Genomic DNA, 27,168 nt, shown 5'->3' on the forward strand with positions numbered 1-27,168 from the left:
TACATTAGTACAGGACACTCATGCAGATTCCAGTTTACTATGTATCTATGCACTGCCTGGTCATGAAATAATGTGCACATAATGTCTGTTGTGCCATGAAAGGACAAAATATTATTCCAGGGCAGAAATTGCACCTTTGAATATTGCGAACAGAAAAATACTATTCTAAGGTATAGACTTAGCTAAATACTAAGCATATTTATTCAAGGCTAGTCCAATGTAGACATAAATATATTGAAAGCACAGGCTATCTGCAACTGCCCTCATCTTAATAGGCTGAAGAAATAACTGATGGGCCCCTAGAGTAGATAATTGCTCATAGGCTGAGTTGTTGCTCAGCCAGCAGCAAAAGAGCAGATGGGATACAAGGAAATCAAAGAAGTTTTGGAAAGAAGTTTTGTTTTTTGAGGGTGTACTTTCAACACAGTACTGTATAGATCTAGGCTACAGTAGCTGTAAGCCTGGTAGTTACATTTTTAGCTTGATTTCTACCTGCACGCCACTCAAGGAAAGGACTTCTTGGTTGGTGTGTTCTTATGTCTGCAGTCTTCAGTCTGGATGTATTCCCCTGCCTTTGAGATTGGATTTCTGACACTTTAGACCGCCGATGTTTTTCTCTTCATTCTTTTACAAAACAATATTCAAAACTAAGCAGCTGATTATGATCCGTATCTGTGTGACAGACAGAGATTAGGGGCAGCTGAGAACTATAACTTTTTCATCAAAACATTTTATTCTCCAACAAATTCCAGGGAAATTTTTTTTATGCACAGCACACTCTTGAGTCCTGAGAGGCAGTCTCCAAGATCTTGCATTACTTGCATGAATATATTCTTATTCCTAATAGATACAGGCTAGAGTATGTAGTCGTCTTCCGTAGAAATTGATTTCTTATCTTCTAGATAATAAGTACTACTTTTTACTTCTAGTGATGCTTGGCTACTTCCTTCTCAACTGCCTAAAACTACATCTGTTTTTTGTGACTCCAGCAAGTACAGTATATTTTCTGCCTCACTGGACTCTTAAAATTGCTTTTTAACCATTGTTTTCCCTGTTGCTGCTATTGCATTTGAAAGGGAAAATTTCTCCTGATAGTAACACAGGTTAACCAGCTTTCTGTTTTTAAACAAAAGTACTTGTTAGAAAAACATATCTGTCACATGGAATTACTGTCCCTATCACTCTAATCTTCCTTCATGATGTATGAATCCAGTCTTCAGAACTGGTAATGGATAATGCTACTTCTAACAGCTTTTTCAGGTGTAACTGGATTTGCAGTTGGATAAACTGAAACAAAATGAGTTTTCAAGTACTGTGAGGCACATTGGTGGTCTAAAAATCCTGGTTTGCATTTCGTAGCTGCTCTTTTCAGACTTCTGAATGTCCACTTAGTGTTTTCTCAGTTGTGAAGAGACTGTTGGTTGAGCAGCTTCCAGGCCCTGTCCTTCTCTAGAGAGGAAGAGGTAAGAAGGGGAAGTTCTCTACACAATTTTTTTTTTTTAATGTAGTTTCTTTGTACCTCTTTAGTCTTTCATTAATAGTTACAATAAAATGTGTTTAGTCAACAGATTTAGAGAATATGCTTGAGAAAGGTAACATGATGCACAAGGATTGGTGTGGATATTCTAGACAGGGCTGAAGGGGAAGAAATTAAAGCTAAAATATTAATGGGAAAGTTCATGTATAAAGACGGAAGAGTAACTGTGGAAATAAGAGGGATGAAGAAATCAAGTATCTGAAATAGACCGGAGGAAAATCAAAGAATTAATCAAATGGGTAAAGAAAATAAAATGAGATCTGAAGGGGGTCATCTTTGGCCTACAGTGGGAGATAAGAAAATGTTTGTACAGACTGCATTTTGCATGGGATGTAACTGGTTATTGCAGATATGAAAAGAGCTCATTCTTGTGAGACTTTTGTTACTGTAACTGAAAGTACTGTTCAGAGATACAGCAACAGCTAGCTTTTCAGGAAAAAGTTCCAGAAAAGAGATGCATGACAGGTATCAAAGAGGAAAGGGTGGGGGAAAAAGTTTTTATGCTTAATGTGTCTGGCTTGTGCAGGAGACTAGGCACTTTGGTTTAAAAGAGCTGGTGATTTTGTTCCCCCCACTACAGTACATGGAGCACAGTATTTTGCTGTCATAAACTTGCCATTTGCAAGCACCATAGCACCTGATTGCTTTCATATTTTAAGGACTGTTTCTGTTCATGGAATAGTTTAGGGTGGAGGAGAGTGCTAGAGATCATGTAGTCCAACTTCTTGCTCAAAGCAAGGCTAACTTCAGTTAGATGAGGAAGCTCAGGGCTTTGTCTTGTCAACTTTAGAAAATCTGTAAGAGTGGGGATTCCAGTCTTTGTAGAAAACCTGTCCCTCTGCTTCACCACTTTTATTGTGAACATTTTTTTCCCTTATTTTATTGGAATTTCTTTTGTTATTGCCTCTTTTCCTTTCTCTGCTCCCCACTAAGAAATGCCTGGCTCCATTTTCTCTCTAATTCAACAGAGATGGCTGAAGATAGCAATTAGATCTTCCTTCACCTCTTCTTCAGATTGCAAAAATCCTATGCTCCCAACTTCTGCATCAGATGCTTCATCCCCCTCATCCCTGACTTTAGACCCCCATCTCACACCCCCTGGACTTGCTTCAGTTTATCAGTGTCTTACTTCTGCTGAGGGCCCCCGAAACAGGCACAGTGCTGCACGTACAGCCTCACAAATGTTCAACAGGGGGAAGCAATCACTTCCTTTGAACTGCTGGCTACAGTCTTGCTAATGCAGTTGGCCCTTCATGGTGCTAATTCCCTTCTAGGTCTCTGCTTTTGCCTATAACCAGCAGTTTTTCTTAAGTAAAAGTATTCCAAAGCAGCTCTCTTTCCATGTGATGATCAGCTTATACATATTTTATAAGAAATACTTGACATGAAATATTGCTAGTTAAAGATTTAACCTGTTTATCATGAGTAAAAACATGTGGAATAGAAAATGATTGCTCTGTTAAAGTTCTGCATGTACTAACAGCAAATTAACTGGGGAGTTGTGCACTGTAAACAAGTGGAGCTCTTCCTGCAGAGCCAGCTGTTTGCTGGTTTGCTTAGTGCTGAAATTTGTGAAACATTGAAGCTCTGTTTGTAAATTATGGGTTTTGTTGGGGTTTTTTGCAATGCTTAGGAAAAAAATGTTTTTGTTGGAGAGAATGTATCTTCTTATGTGCCTCAGGCATGGAGGAAACATAGAATCTATTAAAGGAAAAGTAAACTGTATTTCTTCCTGAATATAAGAAATAAATTGAAGCTTTGCATAAGTTTATTACTACAGTGTATACTTTGGAGATCATGCTCTGAGCTCTAACTTCAAGGGATGCATCTTTCTGTATGAAGACTAAATTTAGCCTTCTGGTTATCACATTTAACAATTTAAAGTATATCTTGGTATTTGAAAAGTTATACTGCATATTTTTTGCTCCTTTGTGGCTCAATGTTCTTTAAAGATGCTGAGGTTGGAATTGGTACATGCATGGGCAGCATGTATGTTATGCGTATAAAGTTATGTGTATTAGATGCATGGCATACATTTGAATAAAAATGGTACTGGTGTTGGTGCTAGATCTTTTTATTTGCTTTCAAAATACCTGTTTTAATTTTGTATTTATCTATTTGTGTTTGGTTTTACTTCCATTATCAACTAAGCACTAGGGATTTTAGTTTAATTTGAAAGTGAAGGATCTCTTTGTTGGGTGATCTTGTTTATATTTTTGTTTGTATGTACAGTAGACATATTAAAAGAAAAGACATGAGTAAACCATATTGACACTTCAGCTGTGTGGATCTAAGCCAAATGAGAAGACTACATTTCTGTGTAGTAAAAGTAATTTTCTTCCAAAGTTCTTAATGCTTTATAAATACCAAGCTACTTCTCAGATCCTGGCAGACTGAATAGTAGTGCATCGTGTTTTGCGTGGAAGTAGACTGATAAGACAGCTACTCAATTGCTCTAGGAGCCTGTTGCATGGGTACCTATATCTTTCCCTCAACTGTGAGACTGCACAAATTTTAAACGGAAGTAGATTTGGGGTAAGAGGGGTGCAAGAGGGTATTCTTCTCTTGCATGCCAAACCATTATGTGTTCCCCAGTATAAATGAGAACTCTATATCCCACAGTACCTTCCTAATGCTTAAGATAGCCTAGGAAAAGTCAAATCTTACTGTGAAGTACCTGAAGCACTGAGGGCACTAAAAGTGTGGCTGATAAACTGTTAGATTATAGTCTAATGCATTAATTCATGTCTCTCTAAGATGGGATCATGACATTGGCATTCTTTGTTAGGTGCTCTGGTGTTCTGCAGAAGAAAGATGTTTGGTTTTATATATATATATATGAATGGGAAATCATTCCCATTTTAAAAGACTATTTCCTACACAAAAAATAACTCTGTGTTACTCCAACCTACTAAACGCTGTATTTGTATCAGAAGGACAGAGCTAACTGTATTAACTTTATTCAGCCAAGGGTTGATCAAAGGAAGCTGTTAGGTCAGGTGATAAAAGTTCATATGCACACCCACAAATGAGCACAGGAAACAAAGGGGGGGGGGGGGGTGTGGAGTAGCTAAAATAATACCCTGCCCCAGCTATTCCCAGGCCTGTCACAGGAGCCATCAGCCCATCAAAGGCCAGTCTACACAAGCTTAGGGACACAGACGCAGGTGGGGAACTGAAATTATGGACTTGGACAAGGGGACACCCTGTCTGGGCCCCTCCCAGGGCTGTCCCAGGAGAGCCTCACCCCCATTGTCCAGGCAGGAAACCCATCATGTTGAGCTAACACTAAAGCACCTTCTGGACTGAGGGGAGTTGCTGTATAGTGCTATGAGATGCATTATGGGATGCAGGGGAAGAGGCTTTTTAGGGGATGTTACATGAGGGGATGTAAAGCTGGAGGAAGGAATGAATTTAGCTGATTTGGGAAGGAACAAGTGTGGGGAAAGTAGAGAGGTCAGGGGACAAAAGGCCCAGTTTCGTATCAGTAGTTTGCTAGTCGGTACATTTTTCTGGCCATGCCCTGTTTCTAATGAGTGCAGTCTATTGTATCTTCATATTAAACTACATTCTAACTCTTTGCTGGGTGAAGGGCTCTCTGCTCAGTGTTTATGGAGGGGTCTGAGTGCCAGCAACTGGAGTCAAGACTGTATCAGAGGACCTGGGTGTCTGTGGTGCCAGCAACGGGAGAGACCTGAGTAAGTGGACTTAAGTTCCAGCCGTGGGAGTGAGACTGTGGGTCACAGGGGCCTGTGTGTCCATTGTGCCAGCAACTGGAGTGAGTGAGAGTCTTGGTGCCAGCAGCTGCCGTGGGATCATGGGCCAGAGCACCAGTGTGCCTGGGTGCCAGCAACTGGAGAGGCCGGATGAGTGAAAGCAAGTGCCCGCCACTGGGGTGGGACCAGGAGTCAGAGACCTGTGTGCCTGTGGTGCCAGCACCTGGACCGAGTGCAGGCGTGTGAGCGTGTAAATGCTATCAGGTATCAAGCTGGACTAGCTGTCAAGTAGGTGATGTAGTCTGGGATATATAAGGGTCTTGGTAGCAGAGCTCTGTCCTGTTCAGCCAGAGAAGGGAATGGGATGAGGCTGTTGGTGCTGGCTGTCTCTGCGAGCGCTCCGTGTGTCTGTGATCTGCATGGCCAGCTGTGTGTGTGTGCTGTCTGTGGGTGCTTACCGGGAGTACACCTTCAGCCTTGCTACTGGTTGGATCTGGGGAGTGGAGCTGCAGCAGCCTCGCTTCTCTTGGCCTGTCTCATCAACATGATATATTTTCCCCTAAAAGAAGTAAGCAAAACTTAGGCAATACTGGAAAAGTTGCACTTGCTCAGAGATAACTCTTCTAAAGGCATTTTATTCACTGTACTCTAGACTCAGAGAGCCTGGCCTCAACAATTCTTAGAAGTCCAAAGCAACCCTCCCATCAAACTACCAGCTTTAAAAAATAGTAATTATAACAACAATATTCCCATTTACCTCATAGAGTGAAAAAGCTATTTTTTCAAGGTATTTACAGTGAGTAAGTAACTCATGTTCTGTCCAAAAGCTGTAAGACGTCTAAGCAAACACTCCATTCCTTAACATAAAGAAGCGTACTGACCCAATTGATTCCAAAATTATTTCTGGAAGGAGTTTCATGTGAAAGTAGTCTGATATAAAGACCAAATGGCATCTTAAAACTGAAAACAAATGCTCCCAATTTTTTTGTTTCTTTGGTGACCAATGATTCTAAAATAATTGCAGTAGAAAAACAATCTGTTTAACATGATCATCCCCATAGGGCTAAATGTTATAATTGGCTGTCTAGAATAATTCAGATAAAAACTTGAATAAACAGTTTTCCAATTAATGGAACACAGTATTTTGGTAAATGTCCACAAAGAGTTTTGTCGTCTTTGTTTCTAAGCCTCTCCTGCTAAAGCTTTTCCATTTGGCAAGAAGGGATTTTTCCCATGACGCTTAAGGTCCTTAAAAGTGTTTTATATTTGCATTTGTAGCTATTTGCTGAAACTAGCCATTATTCATATCCTTATCCATGTGGAAATGAATAAACAATCTGCTGGTCATAAACACCCTAAAAAAAAAAAAAAAAAAAAAAGAGAGCCCATCACTTGTTAACAAATTAGGATGAGGAGTTGACTGGATTAGGATTTGTTTTCTCTTTTGTGTTGGTTTTCTTGTGGATTTTCTCTTGTGGATCAGAAGAGGAAAAAACTAAGACTTTTATTCATCATTCTAAATTGCAATTGTGTACAGTACATAAAATACACAGACTTGTCTACAGCTGAAATCTTGCATTTGAAATTTAGTCAATGTGAAATTGCCCCTCTAAACTAAAAACAATTTGTTAAACTGATGGTAACTTAAACTATACTTTGGAATAATTTTATCTTAAAATATCTGTCTGTTCAATTTGTTCTTGGTTAGGTCTTACTGAGAGCATTAGTTAAGTTACACCAAAGCACTACAACCTTGTATGTATTTGAATGCATCTTAGTAACTAAGATATATTTTGATTTATAAACCAACCGGTTTTGCTTTGCATGTGGTAAAGCGACTGTGAGGCTCATAGGAAACTGACTCATAACGGAAAGCTTTCTCTAGCATGCACTGTAGCATAGGCACAGCTGCCAAGAAGTTATCTGGGTTCATTTCCATAGTAACCAATCAATATAACTATTTTCTAAAGGCCTTGCACTTGAACTAAGAAGCTTATAAGCTTAGATACTACTCTTTAAAGTTAAATGTTCTGATAATTTGACCTTTTTTTCCGCACGAGGGGAATAACATGCTGGTGCTTTTCTTTACAGAAAAACTACCTTCATTGAAATATGTCAAATTTTTCTTTATATAATGGAATTAGAAGGACTGTGTGGGGCAGGGGGACAGTTGGTTGGGGGCAGATTGTGTACAAATGCTTCAAATATCTCGTTCTTTAAAACAATGTGTCAGTGAAAGAAACTGATACTTTTTTGGTGTCCTTATGAGGAGGAAGGGATATTCCAGGTTTTACTTGATTTTATTTTTACAAGAATTAAAGAATCAGTATCTATAACTGAGGCCTTTTTACTGTAACTTTTACTTGTTTGTTTGTAAGAGAACTTAAAAACCTGATCATCCTATTTAATGTTTATTAAATTATTTCCCTGAATAAATCCTTACCTGTGATATGAGTGCATTGAGTCTTCCAAAAGCGTAGTGTTTTTGTGCTATCTTTCTTACTTGAACGATGATATACATATAGTAGTATTGGTATGTTGAAATAAATTTGAAAACCTTAAAGGTTTTAAGGACACTTACATTTCTCAAGCAGTTGTTATTTGCATTTATCTTGTATTTACAAGCAAAAATACATTTAATGTTCACTAAATTATATTTTACTATAACGTTAGTGATGTCTGGAATACTATATAACTGTACAGTGTAAAGCTGCTTTGACTGTAGTTTGCAATAGAGGTAGAAAGCTGTTCTGAGAAGTAGAAACATAACCTGAACCATAATCCTGAGTTGTACAAAGATTTTGGCACATTATTTTGACCTTATGAGTTTACAGAAACTTTTTTTTTTTTTTTTTGAAGGAGTATTATTACTTCATAACTGGAACTCTTGCAGATGTAAAAACACCACAGGAACTTAGCAAAATGATGAATAGGAGGAGAAGTGATTGTTACTGGTAGGCCCAATAGTATCCTGGGAGATAAGGGAAGGATGGTAAGGGTGATGACAACTGTCCTACTTGTGTGATGAACAGGTGCTATGAGAAGGGATTTTCTGACCTTTATGGATGACAAGTGAACACTTTCAGTCTTGTAGCATTGTTTTATAGCCTTATAATGAATAGCAGATAATCTACATTGCTTCTAGTTTCCAAAAGGACACTTGAGGCTGGAAGTGTTTTGCAGATATTATTGGATGCATAGTAATGTGTACATGCAGGCTTCCCGTGGATTCATGGCCTGTGATGGGTTGACCCTGGCTGGATGCCAGGTGCCCACCAAAGCTGTTCTATCACTCCCCCCTCCTCAGCTGGACAGGGGAGAGAAAAATATAACAAAGAGCTTGTGGGTTGAGATAAGGACAGGAGAGATCATTCACCAATTACTGTCATGGGCAAAACAGACTCAGCTTGGGGAAAATTAACACAATTTATTACAAATCAACCAGAGTAAGGTAATGAGAAATAAACCCAAATCTCAGAACACCTTCCCTTCACCCCTCCCTTCTTCCTGGGCACAACTTCACTCCTGGATTTCTCCACCAAGCCCCTACCAGCGGCACAGGGGGACGGGGATGGGGTCTACGGTCATTTCATCACATGTTATTTTCTGCCACTTCATCCTCCTCAGGGGCAGGACTCCTCACACTCTTCCCCTGCTCCAGCGTGGGGTCCCACCCACGGGAGACAGTCCTCCACAAAATTCTCCAACGTGGGTCCTTCCCACGGGCTGCAGTTCTTCAAGAACTGCTCCAGCATGGGTCCTTTCCACAGTGTGCAGTCCTTCAGGAGCACACTGCTCCAGCGCGGGTCCCCCACAGGGTCACAAGTCCTGCCAGAAAACCTGCTCCGTGGGCTCCTCTCTCCACAGATCCGCAGGTCCTGCCAGGAGCCTGTTCCAGCGCGGGCTTCCCACAGGGTCACAGCCTCCTTTGGGCACCCACCTGCTCCGGCATGGGGTCCTCCACAGGCTGCAGGTGGAGATCTGCTCCACTGTGGACCTCCCTGGGCTGCAGGGGGACAGCCTGCCTCACCAGGGTCTTCCCCACAGGCTGCAGGGGAATCTCTGCTCCGGTGCCTGGAGCATCTCCTGCCCCTCCTTCTTCACTGAGAAACAACGCAGGGTTGTTTGTCTCACATGTTCTCACTCCTCTCTCCGGCGGCTGTTTCTGTCTGTCCCAACTTTTTTTCCTTCTTAAAAATGTTATCACGGAGGCGTTACCACTATCGCTGATTGGCTCGGCCTTGGCCGGCGGTGGGTCTGTCCCAGAGCCAGCTGGTATGGGCTCTGTCGGATACAGGGGAAGCTTCCAGCAGCTTCTTAGAGAAGCCATCCCTGTAACACCCCCAACCCCCCCCCCCCCCCCGCTACCAAAACCTTCCCACACAAAACCAATACATGGCCATAGCTGATATGCCTGGATCTGAAATTAAAGATAGAATGCAGGAGGAGGTTAAGTTAAAGGGCTGGTAAGAATTCTTGCTCTTTGAGACTTAATAAAGGTTTGTATAATTGCATGCTTTTTAGTATTGATTAGATATTTCTGGTAAGATTTAATTTCATTAATTCTTTAAAGTCCAGTAAAACAGCCAGCCAGCTACAACAATCACTTTGTTTGGCAATGGCATTTTTAATTTTCCCTTTAATGTAGAGTGGTGTGTTAAAACTGACATTCTTACTCTGTGCTGAAACTAAAATAAAATCTGATTCTGGGATTTTTTGTGTCTATGCGTTTGGGGTTTTTTTGAGAGGAATACTACCAGTGTGCCAAAATGTGATGGTTTTAGTGAAAGAAAATCTTGACCAACCATATTGCTTAGTTAATCTGCATTCAAGTTCACCTTCCTGCTCACTCTTTATAGTCTAACAAGCTCCCGAAAGTTAGAATAACTACCAGCAGGGTTGAGGCCATGAGCAATTCTATTGTCTTTCAGTATCAATGGAGGCCTGTTGCTTCTGGTGCTCACAAGAGGACGTTAGTATTGTTTCATAAGTTTCTAGCATTCTCAATCTATCCTGATAGAACTGTTGACAGAAGGATCAGAGTACTACAGTGAATTTAATAACTTAAGGTATCGACATAAATATCCCTTCTTTATCTGAAGCAAAAATTTGTAGTTAGCTTATGAAAAAGTTTTTTATCCTTTTTTCCTGCTTGTGGTAAAACAGTTCTTGATGTGGTGGTGTTTTTAAGAGAGAAGAGGGCCTTTTATGTCTTTGTTTTTAGGATTAGCTCAAAATGTTACTTAGAAAAAAAAGAACTTAAAGAAAATAATTTCTGGAGATTTCATTTCTAATTTAATTTCAGTAAGGCTGGACCACTGTGTTCCCAGGAGTTGCATGATCTTTAAGCACAGTGTTGTGAAACTTGCAAATACGCAGACCCCAGATACCTATGCACTTGGATAGATGTGTTCTGCTTGACAGTGGGCATCTAGTTGACTATTTTCTTTACCTGAGAGTTGAGCAACTATCATGTAAGTGCTACAATAGTTATTCCTAGGTCTTCTAAGTGCAACAAATGTTAGCAGTTATCAAATACCCCTTTAAGGTTGTATTCTACTTGATGACTTCTTGCCTGAGCCTGTTTCCAGTAGAGGATGTAACTATTTGTAATTTCCCTTTTTTGAATTCTGGTTCTATTTTGGATTTAAGCAACTCATATACTGGCAGTTTGGGATTTTTTTTTTTTTTTCCAAAGCACAGGAAAGTTTACAATGTAAAACATAAAAGATAGAAGGTAGATCATGGTGTACAGAGACTGTTCCTTTTAGGTCACATGCTTGAATATGACTCAGTGTTGTATCATCAGAATCCGTTAGTCTGTTGTGCTCATTAAACTGACTTGTTTTAGGCAGGCTAATTTATTCCTACCTTAGGAAGTCATGGTGCCGGTGAGTGCTGTAGCTGGCAGTCTCACCAGTACAGCAAATCGGAGCTTTTGCGTAAGCCTTGCAATTCATCACTTCTCCACAGGTGTGATAAACTGACTCCAGCTTATGTGGAACTGTAGAATACTACCTCCGTTAAAGACGTCAAACTGGATCTTCAATAATAAGCTGCTGTAAGAAGTTGATATAAAACATAGGAATGTATGTATTAGAAAAATGGAAGAGAAAGGAAAGGACAAATATTGCTTTAATATGTGAAGACTGTACTTGAACGATTAGAGTGGTAGAAGAAATTATCAGTTTCTTGACCATTCCACGTTCTGAGTTTAGAAACATGGGACTAGAAAAGAGCTTTTGATCACTGAGGCAGGTCCCTCAGAATCACAGTCCTTACGTCTCCTGTTATTGACAAACTGGCCAAACTTGTCTTTAATTACAGTAAGATTTTTTTTGCTCCTACTTCTTTTATTTGAGGGCTGTTATAGAAACTTGCTCTGTGGCTTGAGACCTTGTAATTTTCAGTTTTAAATGGGTGTCTGATTATGCCTTATTTTGGTCCTAACCACTTTTCATTTGACTTAAAGTTATTTGGTCTCTGAAGTGTTTGAATCACTAGTGTATTTTTATTATATGTAATTTTTTTCTTATAAGATACAGGAGTTTTCCGTTTGTCCTCCCTGTACCTGTTAATTTTGGAGTCTTCTTGCTCAGCCAGAGTTACCCAAACAGAATAATGTGTTCTGTTTGAGCCTTATATAATAACATTAATATAGCTGAAAGCATCCTACATTTTGCCTTTTTTTCAGCTGCATCATATTGTCAGTTTGTAATCCTCCTGCAATGAACAAATCCGTTCAGATATTAGTTGTCTTATTTTGCTCTGAAATGGCAAGGTCCCCGTACGTAGCTGAAATTCTTGTTTGCCCCAGGTGCATTACTTTGTATCCGGTTATTATATATCATCTCCTTTGAACTTTTCCAGGCCTCAAATTTATCTAGTTCTGCTTGTATGATGCTCCCTTTCTGTGTATTGAAATACTACTTGTCAAAGAAGGTATCTTCAGCACATTCCAAAGCTCAGCAGCTTGGACGACAGTGCCTGGGAGCTAATGTTCAGGAAGACTTCACTCTTCTGAGGCAAACTGGAGAAATCACGGTCTCATTCATTTGCAAAAACACATAGCTGTTGAATTTTCTGTAGGTCTAATATTGTGTTCAAGGTTTGAAACAGTTATTACTCTTGCTACACAAAGAAGAGAATGAAGGATGATTATTCAGGCCTTGGATCAGATTTTACATGAAGTGACCACTCTACAAACAGTGGAACCTGTGTTCTTGAGCTGTCCTATTGCATTTTATGGTCCTGAATATATATGCAACTGATACTAAGCATATGTTCTCTATTTCCAGGGAGGTAGTACAGGCAAACTGTGTCCGCTGGAAGAAAAAGTTCTTATTTATGTGTAAAATCAGTGCCAGTGCCACAACGGGAGTTCTGGATACTTGCATTTGCAGGGTGTCTGTACGGAAGGTAAGTAGCTCTTTTTCCCTCCTCTCCTCTTTCCCTGCTCTTTCTTCACTTCTTTTGGTTTAATTTTTAAATATCTGATAAACTTCATAAAGCAAATTTTAGCTGCAACCATGTCAGGTATTCTTCTAGTCAAAATTCCATAGTAATCTTATTAATTACCTTAGCTTGACTAATTCATGTTTTTTTACATTCTTATTGAAAAGAACACTTACTTCAGTAGGACAGCAAATGAATTGCTCATTGGTCTTTACAAAATTGCCCCTTGATAGATACTTCTAGTAAGCAGCAGTAAACTTAGAAGCCTTGAACTGTGCTAAGTACCAGAATTTTGTATGCAGCACTTCCTGCCTTTGGGGTTAGACTTTGCAAGGGCCAAGTGCTGGTCTGCATCAGGCACTTACCCTTCTGCCTCTCCGCAAGATGACAGTCTCCTGCTGGCCTGCACCAAGGACATTATTAAGTTCTAAATGACAACAGTACAGCCTAGCAATGTGTGTTGAGCTATTTTAAAATGAAGATTAGTATTTGCTTTTCTAGAAAAAACAAAACAAAACAAACAAAAAGCCTCAGTCAGTATCTTTAATGGCTTAATGGCGTGGGTTTTTTTCCTTTTTTTTTCTAGGAGTTAAAAGGAGGAAAGGCATATGCAAAGGTAAATTGAGATGTATCTAATTTTGCCTATGAATTAGCTTGTATTTCTTGTCATTTTATGCCCTTTTAAACTAATTCCAGAATAGTATTCTAATACCTATGATTTCATTATATGTATTATAGTGACACAGGGGTTTGGAATTTTCATCAGTGTGTTTAATAAGTATGTAAGAATATTATACCACCAGAATATTTTTTTTTCTTTCCATTTAGTATGCTGAAAGGGTTGATAAAAGTAAACCCTTCTGCATGTGTTAACTTTTAAAAATAAACTCTCCTTGTTCTTTTTTGTTTTGAGACTTTAATTTTTAATTGAAAATAGAGCTATGCAGAATTTGACATTCAAAGTTTGTTTTCTGTTTTTTGCCTTGAGCCACTCCATTTAATGGGCATCCTCTTATTCATATTTGAGGGAAACTGCTGTTGAGTGGCAGTCAATATTGTGCATGTAGCAAGTACCTTCATTTAGTAATATGCTTACTACTAACTTTGTAATTTTCTCTTAACAGCTGGGATTTGCAGATTTAAATCTAGCAGAGTTTGCTGGATCAGGAAATACCACTCGTCGCTGTTTACTGGAAGGTTATGATACCAAAAATACAAGACAGGATAACTCCATTCTCAAAGTATGTTGTTTCCTTTATCGTACTTAAACTAATAAAGCAGAGAACAAGTGGTATTATTAAGCACTTAATGAAATTTAAAACATATTTGCTGAACCTCTTTCTAGAAGGAAAGCTATTTAAAGTAAAAACATTAGTGTTGTTTAGAAAGAATCATTAAAATCCATGCAGTCAGAAATAGAATTCGTCCTACTCTTTGAAATGGAGATGGATAGCTGTAAAATAAAAGTTTTGAAAAGGTATTCCTATTTTAACAGGAAATGAAAAATTGAATAGGGAAGCACGATGAAAAAGTTAATACATTCATATAAATGTAGCAAATATATCTTTAAGACTGGGCAACTTCCTTGCAGCTTTTCTAAGAGTGAATCTCGTAATTGGCTTATTTATATATAATCCAGCTTCAACACCTCCATGACTCCTGGAACTTTCCATTTTCTATTTCATAGTAATCAATGTAACAACTGGTGAACATTGTTTGAAGAAACCTACCCTCCTGTCCTCTCCCATTAGTCCAAGGAGTTTAAAAAATTCAATAACCTGCATTAACTTGAAAATAATTACATACAGCATGTTACAAGTAAATATTTTAAAAATTTCTTTTCCTACCAAGACACCAGGATTAATTTCTCATACTATTGAGTATACTATTTAACCATGCACTTTCTGATTTCTTTAAGACAGTCATAGACTTTTTCCAGAAAAAATTTTAATTGATGGCTTTGACCCCGCTAACAAGCCTTCTCAATGCATTGTTGTCCTATGGCATTATTTACCTTTCGTGCTTTTACTTTCTCTCAGATGTTAGCACAACCTGTTCTTGTATGCTAGCAGTTTGCTAAACATTCTCAGCAAAGAACATACTTCAGCATGCACTGTTTTAAACAATATTCTGTTTGCTCATTAATCTTTCAGATTTCCTGTTCCTATTTTTCCCTTGAAGCCATCTTAACTATTAATGATTCTATGATTCTTCTTGATCTCTTGCAGAATCTTGTATGTGCAGCTGTGTTACTTTAAATGCTATTCTGTGTTGTTTGCATGTGTACTAAGAAAAAAGATGTAGTTCTTTGCATAAGTGTGTTTATTTGCGTATGTGATGATGCCATTTTATTTTGCTTAAATGTAAGATTTGTGGCAAGTATAACTTAGTGACATGACCACGTATCACAGACCAATTCCGTTTTTTTTCTTACAGTGGGTTTTGTTTTCTTAATGTGTAGGTTTTGATCAACATGCAGCTAATGTCTGGAGACCCATGCTTTAAAACGTAAGTTTATGAAAAATCTGTGTGGGATAGTGTTTTGGTCATACATTCCATGTTCAGAATTACACTTCTAATTTGCATTTATGAATCTCTCCAACCTGGCAACAATGTTCAAAAAAAAAAAAAAAAAAAGCCACAAACAAATGGGATGGTAGCTGAATAATGGCTAATGTGGTAAAAATACCAGTAGGAGTATCATAGTTCTCCTTGCTGTTAAATACTTAGTATATTTTTAAGGAAAGAATACTAGCCTGTACATCTGTAATTAAAAAAAAAAAATAAATCAAAGAAACACTTAAGGGAAACTGTTCCTGCAGCAAGCTTATATAAATATACTTGGTGTGGGGTGACCCGACTAATACTTGTGTTTGGAAAATGTGCTGTTACACCTTTTATTCACAAGTCTCAGGTGATTTTAAAAGATTTATTTTCAAAAAAACCAGAAGTGTGATATGACTTATTACAAGAGAAAGCACTTACAGATATTTAGTTAGCAAAGACATTATGCAACTTAGTAAAAGATGCAAGAGGTAATATCTGAGGGGGGAGGTAGCTAGGAAAATACACTGCTATATATTGGGGATCCTTTGGCCTTATTTTCTTTAATGTGTAGTTAAGGAAATGTAATAGTTTTGCTAGAGCATGTTAGCTTCCATAACTAACCACAGAACAGAAAAATCACACGTGCTAGGGAAAAACCTAGTCTGGAATGAGATGAAATTGTTGCCTTCTTTCTAGACTAATAAGCCATTTTGTTATGAGGCACCTAAGCTTTATGAATAACTAAACTGAATCAGTACAATTGGCAAACTTCCTATTTCCAGAGAACACCACTATCTTGCTAACCATGCCTTAATTATCCTGATCAGTAGGAAGTGAAGAACTCTCACGTCATTTGTATTATACAAGATATTTTATAATAACCTGAAAGCCATTCATCATGTTGTTATACTGAAACTAGTAGGAGATGGAATCAAAATGAGAGGACGTATTTTCTTCCCACAACATGTGATCAAGCTCTGGAACTCCTTGCTACTACACATTGTGAAAAATAAAAGCTCAAGAAAGAATTAAGTCAGATTCCTGAATAAAAAAATTACTGAGGGCTATTAAGTATAAAACATCAGATGAGGCTTAAGAAATACCTAACTTACAGATGAGGAGATGCAGGAAGAATATTCAGGAGATGCGTTACTATGTGTGCCATATTCTCTCGGCATCTGTTGTTTGCTGCTGACAGAAACAGGATACAAGGCTAGACAGACCTTTGGTCTGAGACAACATGCTTGTTCTCATGTTAGCCCTTTCAAAAACAATCTAAGGCAGAGTTCCAAGTATTCCATGTAACTTGAAAAGAATAAATGAGCTTAAGGAAAACAATCTGCAAAAAATTGCTAGCTTCACCCTTTTTATGTCAGTCTCAACTTTTTGTGTAGGTTCTCAACTTTCATTTATACTTTCAGACCTTATGCTGGATCAAAGATATTTTCCATTGTAAAGATAGAGTGTTTACTTACAAACTGCTACACTAAAACACTTCTACTTCATTACGGATTAGGTTTCCTATTCAAAATACTCTCATAAATGGAATTTAAACTCATCTTTTATCAGATTAATGCAGGTAATCAATGTCCCTCTGAATAATCCAATGAACAGGGATAATAATCTCATACAGGTTTAAACTGTAGCAGTAAACATATACTGAAGTCTTTATTAAGTAAAAAAGATTGCGTTTAAAGTGAAATGAGGCTGAAGCTCCAAGAAAAGCAGCACTGACCTAACTCAGTCTGAGGTACAAGTATGAAGTAACTCATTTGTAGGTTTTAGTTGGTTTGAGGTAGGTTCTAGTGTAATTAAGAAATTGAGAACTGGTTTCTGTAGCAACTAGAGACTTTGTGCATTACTGTTGTGGCTGTATCCTAACCATTGTTTCTGAGGAGATCTGAGAACATTGCCTGCACCAGTCTAGTTCAGGTGATTCACCACAGGTACTCTTCAATGTCCCCTTACACCACTAATGGCCCTTTATCCTCTCTGCTTCTAACCTTCAATAAGAATAGAACACTGTAAAATCTCATCTTGTGCTTACTGAATAAATAGTAAGAGGGTATTACCTGAATTTGTTTGATTGGGCAAAGCTTTTCTGTATCCCTAGTTATTTAGCAACTCTTGATTTACTTTTGAGTCGGACCTATTAACAAATACATCACTGGTACTAATAAACAATTTCTCAAAGGCAACTAACTGATCATTAGTCTTGTATACTTGTCAGGAAGTAGAGTGTTTTGGACTGCTTAAAGAATCACCTCCAATGGTATTAGCAAAAATGATTTAATAGGAATTTATATAAAAGCACAACTTCACAGAATTCAATGGCAAGGTTCACTCTATTACTTAATACATGGATGAAACGCACAAAGGAAAATTAAGTTAGAATCAAACTAACATTATGTATACAGAGACTGAAGATGCAATAGGGCAAAAGAGAAACATATGAAGTTAGAATTGATTTATCATGATTTGTACAGAGATTGGGAAAGTAAAAAGGGTAGGGAAGACCCTTCCATTGAGTTACGAGGTTCAGAGAAGACCCCTTTGCTTTCTAAACTCCTCTTGGAGTCTAGGTGTGGCTGGATCCACTCCTAGTCCCAGACCTGGGCAACCGTTTATGTCTAATGGAATAAAAAGATAGGGGAAACCCTCCCATTGAATCATGAGGTTCAGAGAAGACCCCCTTGCTTTCTAAACCCCTGTCGGAGTCTAGGTGCAGCTAGATTGACTCCTAGTCTCAGACTTTGTCAACAGTTTATATCTAAAGAGATTGTGAGTATAAAGTAGCCTGAGATTCATTCACAGTCAAATAAAGTTCACAACAGTAATGTAAGTATAGATTTGAAAAGCAATATTTGTAATATGCTTGCTATAGAATATTCAGGTTAGTACACACACACATGCATAAAGACACTAAGAGATGTACATAAGCGAGTAAAGGAGGTATACCTGTTAAAAATTCCCCTTGAGTTCCGTGAAAATGCTTACATCAAATGCTTCGGCATCTTTCTCAATGGGCGAAGGGTTGAGCCTGAAGGAGCAGAGAGTATCAGCCCAAGTCTTGTCTGCTTTCAGTGACAAGACCTCCAATTTTCGCAAACAGGAAAGTCTGCGAGCTCTGAGAGGCATCCCACTCAGAGGGGATGCCAGTCACAGCCCCCTGTGATCCAGGAGAGCTCAAAGCATCCCACTTAGTACTGCTGTTTATACATTTGGATTGACTTTTGTCATCAACAAATTACTGGGATTCCAGTTGTGCTGGTACCATTACGCATGAGTTACGAGTCAGATAAGGAAGGCTCCAGGGCTGTCAGAGAATGAATTAAGATTCAGATACGGGATGCTCCAAGATAGTTAGGAGAGGACTGAGATATGTCTCAAGGTTGTCAGGAGAGAACTAATTATCTCTACTCCCATCCCCCACCTCTGCCAGGCAGCAGGAGTCCTTGGGTCAGTCAGCATGACTCACTGTCTTAGCCATGCAAGAGTTCCTGGTACAGCCAAGGGACATTTAACCGCCCAACTCATTCCACTTATCCTAAGGCCTAGTGAGACTTTCTGAGTTTGTAGATCAGCCCAGAGAGGGGGAAGAAACGCACCACCAGAATACTAATAACACAATGTATTTCTGTTCTTTACTGGCTGGTACTGAAGGAGTTGAAATTAGTACCTAAATAGTTTTCTGGCTCCCTAAAAAAAAATCTCCAACTGAAATTATTCAGACTTGGCATTTTCTTATGATGATATAACCATTTCCTGGAACGTAAGCTTTCAACACAAACAGAACAAAAAATTTATCTAATCCAGATGTCCTTCGTAGAAGGAAAAATAAACCTTAAACCAATTTCACAATCTGGGATCAGCTACATATTTTATGAAGAAGCCTAGAAGGCTTGATGTTTGATCTGAGGTGACATCCCTGAAATCATTCAGTTCTTGCTTTCAAAAGTATGTTATGCAGTTAAGTCACACAAGAATTGTATTTCTAGAAGTGCTTTTTCTCTTACTCTCTTTACTTTAAAATGTAACATGAGGGGTATGTTACTGTACATAAAGACAGTGACTAATTTATTGAATATGTCAAATCTAAAAATGTCAACAAATATCCATTGGTATGCAGACCAACAGTCTGTTCCCAAAGTAAAAAATAACAAAGCATGAAAAAAACTGTAGGTAACATCTTGAAATGTATTTTAGTTGTGTTTGCTTGCAAGAGAAGACTACTTTCACTTTGTCATTTTCTAATTAGTTTCTTTTGCACTAGCAAAACACAAACTTAGAATTTTATTCATTTTAATAAAATATATCCCTTTGGGTCTTGGTATAATCTGAAACACGCATTTAAGCTTTATTAAAATCTTTTTTAATATTGAGCCAAATTTAAATTATGGTGTACGTGATGCTTTTTTTATTTTGCAGGAGGTAGAATTTAGAGGGGAATACATGGATATGGTAACATAGGCCCCTTTGTTAGGAGCGGGAGGGTTATCAGCTCAGAATCTCCTCATGTACTGTAACAGAGATGAAACAAAGCCAGGAGTACATCACAGTGCACTATCCAAGTAGGCCAACTGTCATTGTGTGGATTTTGTTTTTTTTTAATTTACTGTCTCATCAGGTATTCCATGAAGTACTGAATTATATATATTCTTAGCATGTAAATTATTCTGTGATTCATACACTGAAAAAAAAAAAATTTAGAACTTAAAAATAAACACTTCACCAATCATCAAAAAAGTAAAAGCATTTCCAAGGATCCCCAGAAGCCTGAAGGACTGAGCAGATGGATTTTGTAAAATGTTCTTAAGCTCAATAGCAATAGCCTTTTTTTCCCCCCTTTTTTCTTCTTAACAGGGGGCTAGGCAGCATGTTTTGAGAAAAAAGTTACAAGCCTATTAACTTGAAGCATAGCATGAACTATGCCGATTTACTTGAAAAGAAAAATATGTGCTGATCAATTTGGAGGGATTACAGCAAAAGTACAGCAAATCTTAACCACCTTTTTCTTACAGGCCTCCTTCCACAGCAATGTCTATAGCAATTGTTGGAGAACCAGAATCTTTGCATGAAGACAGGAAAGGTGGAGAAAACTTAAAAGTAGTACATCTGGGCATGGCAGGTATAAAATAATGCTCTTAATTTCTCAATTTTTTTATAACTGGCTTCATAGCTTCAAGGAGATACATAAAATGCTTCAAAACTTAAAGGGATGCTGACAGTTGGCCCACAAAGGGACCTTCTTTGATTATTTCTTGAGACACACTCTCCTAGATAACATCAGTAGAATCTCTCTTTTTTACCTTTGCAACAGTTTATTTAATGGAAAGAAAGACCAGAAATTGGATTGATAGCCTGCCTTCTTTTTAACATTTAAAATCTTTCATTTTCTGTGTGACACATTTCTTGATTTGCTTTGGATTTTTATTTTGACTGAGCATTTAATCTGGCCCTTGATTTTCAACATATGAATCATAGGAATATGCATAACTGAGTAAATTTTGAGTGGTAAAAGTTCTAAGTATTGTTTAAAATTGAAGTAGTTACTCTGAAATTTAGACTATTAGAAAAAAAATACTATTAAAACACTTTATTACGGGTTGAAATTTGGGGGTGGTTGTGGGGGTTTTTGTTTGTTTTTAACAAGCTTCAGGCTCTTACATAGCTTAGTCATTTCCACCCTAAACACAGCTTAAGTTGTCTTAACCACAGTTACTTTTTCAGCCAGAAAACATCTAGCACACCATTCTACTATGGTACTATGGAAAGCATGGTAATCTCTTTAACATTGACAGGGTAGACAAATCTAGAACTACATTTCATACAAATCTTTCTAACCCAATGGTACTCTCTGTTTTACTCAGAAACTTTTTTTTTTTAAGGTATGCATGTTTGCTAACATACATGCTATTTTTGCAGCACTTGAATCTTCAAAGGGTTTGTAGAAAACCAGTGTCAAGTCCCTAATCCCTCTGGGAAATCTGACATTTGAATCTAATCAAGATTACAGGCAAAGTAATAACAAAGCTGGCTTTAGCAACAGTATCTGACTTGCACATGTTGCAGATGTCTCATCAAAGAGTGCTTCAGTCCCAGATGAACTTGGTGCATGTGGACATTCCAGGACATCAAGCTATGCAAGTCAGCAGTCAAAACTGTCAGGTAGCTGTTAACAATTTTGTTATGAATTGTTGGGGTTTATTTACTTTCACAGTTTTAGACTGTAAAAAATAAGTATACTTTATATGTTTAAAAAAATGGTTTGAAGTTGAAAGCTTTTTCCTAGGAGTTTCAGGTGCGGGGATGGTAACATTATTTTCCTCTTAAAAGCACAATGAATTATCTGTTTGAATGTGAGACAGCTTTTTCCCTTAGCTTCCACCAATTCATAGAATCATAGAATCATTTAGGTTGGAAAAGACCTTCAAGATCATCGAGTCCAACCATCATCCATGCCCACTAAACCATATTATGGAGTACCCCATCTACGCACTTTTTGAATACCTCCAGGGATGGTGACTCCACCACTTCCCTGGGCAGCCTATTCCAATGTCTGACAACCCTCTCAGTAAAGAAATTTTTCCTAATATCTAACCTAAATCTCCCTTGCCGCAACTTGAGGCCATTTCCTCTCGTCCTGTCACCAGCCACCTGACAGAAGAGACCAGCACCCACCTCACTACAACCCCCCTTCAGGTAGTTGTAGAGAGCAATAAGGTCTCCCCTCAGCCTCCTCTTCTCTAGACTAAACAGCCCCAGTTCCCTCAGCCACTCCTCACAGGACTTGTGCTCCAGGCCCCTCACCAACTTGGTTGCCCTTCTCTGGACACGTTCCAGCACCTCAATGTCTTTCCCGTAGTGAGGGGCCCAAACCTGAACACAGCACTCGAGGTGCGGCCTCACCAGTGCCGAGTACAGGGGAACAATCACCTCCCTGCTCCTGCTGGCCACATTATTTCTGATACAGACCAGGATGCCGTTGGCCTTCTTGGCCACCTGGGCACACTGCTGGCTGATATCCAGCCGGCTGTCAACCAGCACCCCCAGGGTCTTTCTCTGCCGGGCAGCTTTCCAGCCACTCTTCCCCAAGCCTGTAGCGCTCCATGGGGTTGCTGTGACTGAAGTGCAAGACCCAGCACTTGGCCTTGTTGAACTTCATACGATTGACCTCAGCCCATCGATCCAGCCTGTCCAGATCCCTCTGTAGAGCCTCCCTACCCTCAAGCAGATGGACCCTGCCTCCCAACTTGGTGTCATCTGCAAACTTGCTGAGGGTGCACTCAATTCCCTCATCCAAATCATTGATAAAGATATTAAACAGAACGGGGCCCAACACCGAGCCCTGGGGAACACCACTTGTGACCTGCTGCCAACTGGATTTCACCCCATTCACCCCCATTTCACAACCCTCTGGGCTTGTCCATCCAGCCAGTTTTTCACCCAGCAACATATCTGAATGAGATTTTTACTTCTTCCATGTGTAAAAACAAATAACTTGCAAATGGAGACTTAGCTCTAAAAGCTGAAGGGGAAGTAATGACACCAAGTCATTATATTTGTTAGGAAGCAAGAGTTATTTAGAACAAAAAGAGAACAGCATGTGCTAGAATACAAAACCTGAAGTGAATGGCCTAGGTGGTGTATGCACATACATTCATAGGGCTTTTGAAGTCTCTTTATAAGAAGACAAAACACAAATTCTGCTTTCAGGATGGTAAAATATAAGTAATGACCTTGGCTGTCAAGAACATACCTAACCTAGCTCTCCTGCACTTTCCCAACAGGATATAGCACATGTCACTCTAGATCATCCAGCCTGTCTGAACTCTGCCACAGAAGAAACACCTCGGTGGGTAGTACCTCAATAGGAATTGGAAGCATTCTAGAGCCATGTGAAGAGACTAAGCCAAAAGTAACTGAAGCTAATATTGATACATCTGTTAAAGATGTATCAGAAAAACTCTGCAGGTACACTTAACTTGAAAGCCTTACGTAGCAGAAGTAAAATATAATTTACTATATGACTTCTAAGAGCTCTAAATATATATTTTTTGCAGACATCCTGTAAAGCAAGACTCTGTGGAGTCACAGCTGAAGAGAGTTGATGCTACCAGAGTTGATGCTGATGATATAGTTGAAAAAATACTCCAGAGTCAAGACTTCAGTTTAGACTCAAGTGCAGAAGGTATGGAGATAAATAAGGAAGCTTAGGGAAAATTGATGTACATTACAGGCCTTAGGAAAATCTACTCTCTGCATAGTCCCTGTTGCTTGTAATCATAAGGACTGTGCATATGGATCACTACATTTTCTGCTTCATCCTGTCTCCCAGAAGTTGAAAAGACCCTTGCATGACTCAGGTAACTTTTCCAGAGAATTAATTTAAGCCGGAAAAGAAAAGAGCAGGGGCAAATCTATGATGAAGGTAGTTCCTCCAACCTATACCATGTGAAGTTTTGTTCTTCGTTACTTAAAACATTTGCATCTGAAAGTATCAGTTGTAAAACTGGTAGATTTAAAATGACTTAGTTTTAGCTAGGGCAACATTAAAGGAAGCTAACCTATTTTAATTCCCTTGCTTTTTAGAAGAAGGTTTAAGATTATTTGTGGGCCCTGGTGGAAGCACTTCTTTTGGAAGCCATCATTTACCTAACAGGTATGTAGCCTGAACAACTAATCCATAGGTAATACTAAACAAAAATGCATCTTATACAGCAATTATCCTGCATATACATTCTTGATCTTTGTATCTTTCTATTCTCTATCATTTAAAAGCACCAAAAGAGCTAGACTGTCGGGTTTTAAAACAAAACCCGTAGGTTAGTTCCAAAATAGAACTGATGTGTCAGCCATAAGAATTATAATTTTCAGAGGTTCTGAAGAGTCTTAGTTCCAAAGTTTTCAGATTCAGTATGGACACAGGAAACAGGCACCAGTTTGGAATCTTAGCTCTATAGACTTGCTATGTTACTCTCTGGAGCTGGACGAAAGTCTTAAGTGTTTTACTCATCTATCTTTACAGTATCAAACTTCTAAGTCTTCCTGATAACAAGCCTAATTTTCTTCACTTTAGTTTTGCTCACAACTCCTGTTTCCATATGCTACACTATTCCTGTTTCAATGGTTTGTTCATCATTCAACTATTTGTAGCCCTAAATTATCTCCTCTGATAATCTGTTTCAGATTATCTTCTTGTAGTTGTTTTAGAATCAGAGATATTTTTTTCTTCTCTAAACCTTCTTCAAATACTCTGATATATGACTTGACCTGAATGTATTAGACTTCTTAGATGAGAAAACATTAAAAACAGGTAAGAATATGCTCTAATACCATGATTCTGCAGTCCAGTGTAACTCTTAAGATTTTTCTTTATCTCAAGAAATTAGCATAGCATCAGTATTTCAGCAAGTACTTCTGGAATTACGTATAAAGGCAACTGATAATGTGTTGAAAGTTATAAAATAAATGTATTTTACACAAGCAAGCAATACTGTCAGTTAAAAGATAATTCATTGGTTTATTTGCAAACTGGGCACACTAATTTCTATCTAGGATTACATGTATGGTTACAGAGCACACTACAGTAGTATATAGAGATCTGTCCTAATTCATTTACCAGAACAGTCCGGGCAGAATATTATATTAAGGAAGAGCTTGCCCTATTGATTTTTTTACATAGTACTGCAATTTGCCATGTAAAACAACCCACTATGATCTGTCATGTGGGGGATGAGAGAGTTTTGTTTACAATTCAGCATGAACAAAAGACTGGAAGACGTTTTTCTTGTATCTTAACATAAGATGACTATCACTTACTGGTTTTTAGATACATTTATCTGTTTTTATATATATGTATATAAAAAGTATTAGCTGCATATGATATAGCTGGGGTGAGAGGGGTACCCAAAAGGTAATATTTAAGGAACTATAGAGAAGTCCAACAGTATCTTCTATTTCAGTAACATTATTTATCATTCTTCATTTTGACTGTAGTAAAACATAAAATGCTTTAAAGCATTAAACTGTAGGTTACTGAGTGACACGGTAACTATGCATGTTTTCTACCCTTCACATTTAACTGTTTTGGTACTAGGTGTTCAGCTGGGGTTTTTTTGTTGGGTTTGGGGCGGGGGGATTGTTTTTTTTTTTAAACAGTAAATTTGCTGATCTGTGATACTTGCTGTTTAGCTTCCATTTAAATTGGAATTGAACTAACTTCTTTCAAACATTCTTTCAGAGTAGGATCTGGAGCATATGAGCAGGTGGTGATAAAACGCTAGACTAGAATGACAAACGAGGAAAACTTGGAGCTCTGGCATTGATACTTCTGGTTTTCTTTGCTCTGTTGCAAGGGTTGTGAAAGCCAAAATGAACTCAATGTGATCTTTTTTTGAAAAGTAATGGAATGCCTCTTACTCATAGAGCTTCATCTTCTGTGGTATGAAGGCAATGTTTAGCTATGTATACCTTGTGCGAGCACTTGGACTGTTTTTGTAAGCTCTACCTGATGTTAGTGGTATTACTTGCTTTTTAAATTGTGTGAAACATTTTTTGGAAGCATGATGAAGTGAGTCCCATTTCAGTATTTTATACGGGAGATCATGCGTGGTGATGTACTTTGTTCATAACTTCTTTTCTAAAGAAGCTTCTGAAAGTTTGTCTTAAATGAACCTGAAGAAAGTAATTAGTCAATTTGATTCTACCTGCTGTTTTAGCCTTACAGAAGCTAATTACTTCTATCAAGTCAAAATTAAGGCCTCCACAAAACAGCCCAGCTATGTTTTAACATAAACAAAACCTCTTAGGAGTACTGAGCACAACTTCACTGTAAGGTTGAACAGTAGAGGTGAACTTCACATGCGTTTTAAAAAAACCCAACTAAATAGATCTAAACCAGCCAGTAATCAGTTGTATTAACTGTAAATGAAGTCTAGAGGCTTAAATGCATCAAATGTGACATCTGTTTTTGTGCAAGTGACAAAAGAAGTGGGATTCCACATCAAAATACTAAGGCATAGTAGTGTATTATGAAGAATGCTAGCTTGATTATTAAATCTGGAGTTCAAAAGCTGCTTCCACACAAACTCTCTTCAGTAATGCATGAACCTTGAGATTCAATGGGATGGTACTGTTTACAAACCTAGTCAGTAGTTTACTACCACTTAGAACTTTTTATTGTAGCTTAATCCTTCACAGTTAGTGCTTTGCTCATGTTTTGAATGTGCCTTGCGGGACTGGGGAGGTACAGGGAGATTAACCTATTTACTAAGCAACCTAGTCCTTAAAACTAGGTAAACTTCTATACTATTATCAATATAACTTATTAAGAGAAGCACTTTATTGTAGACGAACTCTGCACTCTGAAAACGTCTTACTGTGCAACATATTTGTTAAACACTTCTTTCACTACCTGTCTACTGTTACATTAAGGTCAATGTACTGTATTTAAAGTTGCACAAACAGTGATTTGCCTGACAGGCAAGAAAGATCTCTTAAAATTGAGAATTATGAAAGAATCCATTTTTAAAGGGATGTGTTAGATGACACAATTCTCATTCAGGCTGGGCTCTGCTGTATTTAAGTGTAAACTGCAAATGACCTTAATTTTGTTATGATTAGTTGTATTGTTTATCAGTAAGGCTTAGATTAAATAAAAATACAAATAGTGTGGCCATTTTTTTAAGCTCTGAATGCTTCAAATTCTGCTCAGAGTGATGTTTGACACCCTTTTATTGAAGTAGGCCATATTTAATAGGTTAAATTAGGAAAAGCAGGCTTTGTTTTCCATAAATCCATAGTAGAATTATTAAACTAATTTCTATTTCTGTTTTTTAAGGACATTTCAGATTTTAAAGCTTGAGTACTGTTGTTGAATATGATGAATATGAGCTATTTCTCAGTTATGGT

General features: G+C 38.2%; 1 protein-coding gene across 2 annotated transcripts in view; it reads left to right on the forward strand.

Moving 5' to 3' along the window:
• EEIG2 (EEIG family member 2) overlaps positions 1-26,980 on the forward strand; it is a 31,283-nt gene extending 4,303 nt beyond the window's left edge. The window contains exons 2-11 of one of the 2 annotated variants that reach the window (XM_075038823.1): positions 12,552-12,672; positions 13,295-13,324; positions 13,833-13,949; positions 15,170-15,216; positions 20,277-20,383; positions 21,328-21,423; positions 23,046-23,229; positions 23,319-23,446; positions 23,848-23,917; positions 25,504-26,980. In XM_075038823.1, the coding sequence (XP_074894924.1) occupies positions 12,552-12,672; positions 13,295-13,324; positions 13,833-13,949; positions 15,170-15,216; positions 20,277-20,383; positions 21,328-21,423; positions 23,046-23,229; positions 23,319-23,446; positions 23,848-23,917; positions 25,504-25,519 (916 nt within the window). In that variant the 3' untranslated portion in view covers positions 25,520-26,980. Of the gene's footprint in view, positions 1-12,551; positions 12,673-13,294; positions 13,325-13,832; positions 13,950-15,169; positions 15,217-20,276; positions 20,384-21,327; positions 21,424-23,045; positions 23,230-23,318; positions 23,447-23,847; positions 23,918-25,498 lie in introns of both variants that reach the window. The other variant, XM_075038822.1, reaches the window with a different exon arrangement.
• Positions 26,981-27,168: the final 188 nt, after the last annotated feature.

This window comes from Buteo buteo, chromosome 10 (assembly GCF_964188355.1).
Source record: "Buteo buteo chromosome 10, bButBut1.hap1.1, whole genome shotgun sequence".
Classification (NCBI taxonomy): Eukaryota; Metazoa; Chordata; class Aves; order Accipitriformes; family Accipitridae; genus Buteo; species Buteo buteo.